General features: G+C 40.3%; 1 protein-coding gene across 1 annotated transcript in view; it reads left to right on the plus strand.

Annotated features, from left to right (window-relative positions):
- LOC108794455 (casein kinase I) overlaps positions 1 to 5,573 on the plus strand; it is a 69,285-nt gene that overhangs the window by 51,975 nt on the left and 11,737 nt on the right. The window contains exon 6 of the mRNA XM_018565493.1: positions 3,486 to 3,656. Coding sequence (XP_018420995.1) covers positions 3,486 to 3,656 — 171 coding nt within the window. The remainder of the gene's footprint in view (positions 1 to 3,485; positions 3,657 to 5,573) is intronic.

Consider the following 5,573-nt stretch of genomic DNA (forward strand, 5'->3'; position numbering starts at 1 on the left):
TATATTCTAATGTTTGTGGACTATTCACTCATTTCTAACCTTGCAGTTGTTCCCTAATCAGTAAATGCATGGAGGCCACTGGATGCTATGTCTATCATAGTTTATATAATTCCTTCAGGTCCCCTATGTAATGTTTCCCACATACCAATTTAAAAAAAAAAAATTCTGGAAAGGCAAGACCTGTTTGTAAAAAAAAAAACATAAAATTATTTGACAAATTTTTAAGTGAAATTGGCAATGTGACTACACTCCGGAGTCACAAACATTGACAGATATCAGGAGCTACCAAATGGAGCCACACCCTGCCAGCCTTATCTCTGGGTCACATCTGACTTGCCTGGGCTCCCTTTTTGTTTTTTTACATAGTATAAATCAACATCTACACCTAACAAGAAAAACATTCTTCCATCTGGACAGCTTATCCAACATAAATGTAACTGTGCAGATAGCCAATCTTCATATCCCATTTACCTGGCATAAAATATGCATGACCAGTCAGGGGGTAACAGGAGAGTTGTAAAGAACAGCCAGCCTTCAACAAAGTAGTATCCCACACCACCAGGGTTGACGTTGTCAAAGGCGAGGTTTCCGGAATCTTCTAGGAATCCATGTCACTGAATTAATTTCCGATCTACTCAAGGTACTCTCCAAGGCAACCCACTGTTTAGCCTGACCTGCATATATCCAATCCACAACCCGGGTAAGCATTGCAGCATGATAATAAAGTTTCTAAGGTTTGGAACCGCAAGACCACGATTTACTTTAGATTGAGCCAACACCAAGCCGGAGACCCTCGATTTAGTACGTCTCCATATGTACTTGGCTATCACAGACTGAAGTAACTTAAAATAATCATTCGTAAACCCAAACACGAGCCTCTGAAACTAAGATAGCAACCTGGGTAAGATATTCATCTTTACAACATTTACCATTCCCAGCCAATTATGAAAAAAGCGAATGCCAACGTTGTAAATCCCCCCTAACCCTATTAACAATGGGATATAATTTAAATGGAAGAGTGAATTAATATTTGGCGTCAATACTATCCCCAAGTGTTTCAAATGTGTACAAGCCCATACAAACTGATTTTAGGGAATATGCTTCTGCCAAAGGTATATTGATATTCAAAATTTCAGATTTCTTTAAATTTATTTTAAAGTTGGATAACATCCCAAACGAGAAGAGGGCTTTCACTAAGTTAGGAAGGGATATCCGGGGCTGCTGTACATAGAAGAGAACATCATCTGTGCAGGCCGCCAATTTATGGTGCTGAGTACCGACTCTAATACCCTGTATAGGTGAATCTGCTGGAATAGTTGCCAGGAGGGGTTCCAAAGAAATGGAAAATAATAACGAAGAAAGCGGGCACCCCATTATAAACCATCATTATCTAGTCCCATTATGCAATGTTAATGATTCACTCAATTCTCCGTTAATACGCACCTGGGCCGTGGGATTAGCATATAGGGCTGTAATGCCTCAATAAATCGTAGGGCCAATACCCATATACTGCAGGATGGCAAAAAGATACTCCCAGTCCACCCTGTCAAAAGCCTTTTCTGCATCGGTTGACAAAAGGAGAGTGGGCTGGGAGAACCGTCTCATGTATGACATCAAAGAGTTATCCCACACATCCCTACCCCGGTATAAAACCAATCTGGTCAAAATGTATACAGCTCGGTATTAGGGGGATCAACCTATCTGCCAGGACTTTAGCATAAAGTTTACAATCAAGGTTCAGTAAGGAGATCGGTCTAGAACTGGCACATGTGGTAGGGTCCTTACCAGGCTTTGGAATAACTGCGTAATGTCCCTACAGAAATGTGACCCCTTACCAATATCATTGGCACAGGCCATGAGATGGGGTATCAGAACATCGCAAAAAGTTCTATAATAAGAGATAAACCATCAGGCCCAAGTAATTTCCCAATTGTCATATGGGCCATAGCCTTCCTAAATTCTTCCTCGGTAATGTCATCCTCCAGAGCATGCAGCACAGATTCAGGTAACGCAGGCAAATCCACCTCATGTAAAGAGGAAGTTCTCTTTCCTGCTCTCAAAATTAACAGAAGAGACCGGAGGCTGCACAATATAAAGAGTATAGTAAAAATCCCTAAATCCGAAGTTGTATGTACCATAGCACACGAGGACGTCACACGAGGATACATGTTTTTGTTGGAGAGCTAGCCAGGAGTCTACTCGGCTTATTACCCCATTCATAATATCTGCGGGAAATATGTGCGAAGTCGCGTCTCGTTTTAATATCTAGCAAGGATCTCGGTTCTTCTATCCAAGATCTGTGTTAAATGTGTGCGCATTAAAGATTGTTTATAAAGTGTTCAAGTGCATGCATCTCCGCTAACAACTTCTGCTGCATTCTAGCCCTCCCTTTCATGGCGGGTGCCTAATTTTATCAACTTCCCCCTCATGACCGCCTTGTGCATCTCCCACACAACCAGTAATGGCATATCCACAATGGAATTAAGCTGAAAAAACTCCCGAAGCTCCCCCAGTAAGCCAGCCACATCAGTCTCATTTTGCAGAAGTGAAGCATTCAGCTTCCAAGGCATTGGACGTCGTGGTAGGGAGGGCACAAGTAGATCTACTATTACTGGCACGTGGTCAGAAATGGTTATGCGTTCTATAGCAATCTGTTGTAGACACTCCAAATGAAAAATGATTCGTAAAGATCATATGTAGCCTAGAGTATGCTTCATGTATCGATTAATAAAATGAGTAGTCTCTCCTATCTCTTGAATACAACACCCTCCATACATCCACTAGCTGTAACGCCCATATCAATTTTAACAGGTTCCGAGGCTAGTGGATAGTTTATTGTAACTCGTATATGCTTAGTACAGGCTCACATTATTCCAGATTACCTACACACATGTGTAATGTTTAAGCAGGTAACACCCCATTGGTATGCTCTGGTTGTCCAATATTTCCATTTGGTTCCTGTGTTGTTGTTTTTTCTCTACCAAGTTAGGTACCTTTTTTCAGAAAACAAATAATTTCATTCACATCTAAAGTAAAAGGTTACTGGTTTAAGGCCAATATTTCCTTGGGTCTAATTTTATTATGGAGAGTGATGGCATCTGAATGTGAGTTCCACACCTCTCTCGCCTAATGGTATGGAAATTACACTGAAAAGGATTATGGTGTTTTATTAGTAGCTGTCAAGGACATCTTTCATTTTGTAGCAAAATGTGAAAAAATTAGTGATGTACAAAGGATGGTATTGGGCACTGTTGCATATGGCTTGCTGGGCTAGATAAGGTCAGTGGCTGTTGTTGCCTGTAGCCACAAATCCAGTTTGTCACCATCGTTTTCTTGCTAATTAGTAAACACATTATAAGATTTGGCTGGTTCCTATGAGCAAAAAAAACCACCAGTTTTTACAAATCAACACCCGTTTCAGAATTTTTTTGAATTTGAAAATGGCCACATGTCAAGGTTTTATTTCTTTTTTTTTTTCCTTGCAGAGCAAAGCCGCAGGGATGACTTGGAGAGCCTGGGTTATGTGCTTATGTATTTCAACCTGGGGTCGCTGCCTTGGCAAGGACTGAAGGCAGCAACCAAGCGCCAGAAGTATGAACGTATTAGCGAGAAGAAAATGTCTACCCCTATTGAGGTCCTCTGTAAAGGTTACCCCTGTAAGTACATCCTATTTGTGTATGTCGGTAAACTTATGTCGGTAAACAGCCTTCACACAATTGTTACCATCACTACAATATATTATTATAGTAGAAGTGGAATAGGGCATATCTTTATTATCTTTATTATCATTATTCACAACAGAGTAATTATTAAACCCAAACACTTAGAATCATCTAAATATCACAAGGTGTATGACACACACGTAGAAATCAACATTAGCGGGAATACACAACACCAAGCGCAACATACCAGCCTTATATAGGTAAACTTAGTTGGCTTGTTTATTTACTGAGTTGTGACTGTGTGTAGTCTAAATTCCCTTTTTGGAAAGTGTCAGATAAGCTATTAAATGCAGACTGGGTGTCGTTTACTTTTTTCTGCCAAAAGCCAGCACTCTTCACTGGCTCCTCATGGGAAGCACTTGACTACGTAGTCAGCTACGCCCCTGTTAATGGCTGCTTTACCAGTCACTAACTCTTCATAGAATGACTCTTGCAGGATAATCAGGAGGGGCAGCATTGCTCCAATTGTATAGCTGTCTGAAAACTATATAGAAGTCTACAGTATATAGGTTGTTTTTGTTTGTTTGTTTTTTCTGAAAGGCCTATCTTAGTATATCTTATTGGGCACTTCATACTGTTAAAGTCCAACTTCAGTGAAGTATAAAAGGGTTTATAAAATGTATTTTTAGAGTGGGGAAGGGTTAGCTCTTCCTTTTAAATTGTATTTCTACTTTCGCAGCCAGATTGAGAGAACACCTATCTTTTATATTTGTTACAGGTTCCCATTCACATGGCATAAGCTCTTAAAAAAAAAAAATCCTGCTTCTTGCAGTTTAAATTTTTTACTTGGGTTATGGTTTCTTATATTTTTCTACTCTGTGTAATGTTAGGAGGGGTTGTGAAGGGTTTGTTCATTATCATTTGTAAAGTAGATTTGGACAATTCCTATCCTAACAAAGGGTTAATGTCCTAAAAACCCGGCTTCTGCATTCAAATGTTATAGAAGCTCAGAGAAACACAATCCTTAAATCGCAGTCCAAAGTCTTTCTATAAGGACAGATCACTGTGAAAGTGCTTAGGAAAAAAAAACTAGATTTGGGCATCTTGCCTGCTGCAGCAAAATGTCTAAAAGGTAAAAAATATTTTTAAAATAATAATTTGTGCTGTGTGAATGGGAACACACAACAAAGATATATATTTCTCATTTAACTTCAGAAGTGGAAATACGCTTTAGGTTTTATCTACTGCCTGTGCCCCCTCCATTTGGTCCCTTTCATACAAGGGCAAGAAATCACTTTCACTGGACAGTCATGGATAGCAATACGTCTTGACACAGGTTCTAACCTTTTTTTGCCCCCCACTCTTTAAAAAAAAAAAAAAAGTTTCCCTGATGTCAGGGAGAGGAAAATCTCTTGCCAGTTACGATATAGAAAGCAATACAAACCCTGAAATGGTTCCGTATTCTATCCAAGACTTCATTTTATAAACTCATTTACGGTTTACTGTTACTTATATGAAACTATAGTTAGGGAATATGGAGGCTGCCATTGCAGACCTATCCCTTAAAAATTCTAGCTTTCGTGTGTGCTTATGTATGTGTTAACCCCTTCGTGACTGACGACGTACAGTGTACGTCGCCAGCATCGGGGCTGTTTATGAATGCTTGTTTTAAGTACAGTGAGGTAAAAAAAAATGCTGAAGCCAGGCAGCCTGAAAACGAACATTCTTAAGAGCTCAGGAATGACACCCTTCCTTATTTTAACCCCTTCGTGACTGACGACGTGGGGGGAGCTGGGGAGGAGATTGACGAACTTCCGTTCATCGATCCCCTCCCCGTTCTATGGGACCGGGAGCGATGCAGATTGCATCACTTCCGGTCCCTGGGCTGTCAGTTCTGGGCTCCTGCAGCCC

This window comes from Nanorana parkeri, unplaced genomic scaffold (genome assembly GCF_000935625.1).
Source record: "Nanorana parkeri isolate BGI_ZX_2015 unplaced genomic scaffold, ASM93562v1 scaffold852, whole genome shotgun sequence".
NCBI classification, from domain to species: Eukaryota; Metazoa; Chordata; class Amphibia; order Anura; family Dicroglossidae; genus Nanorana; species Nanorana parkeri.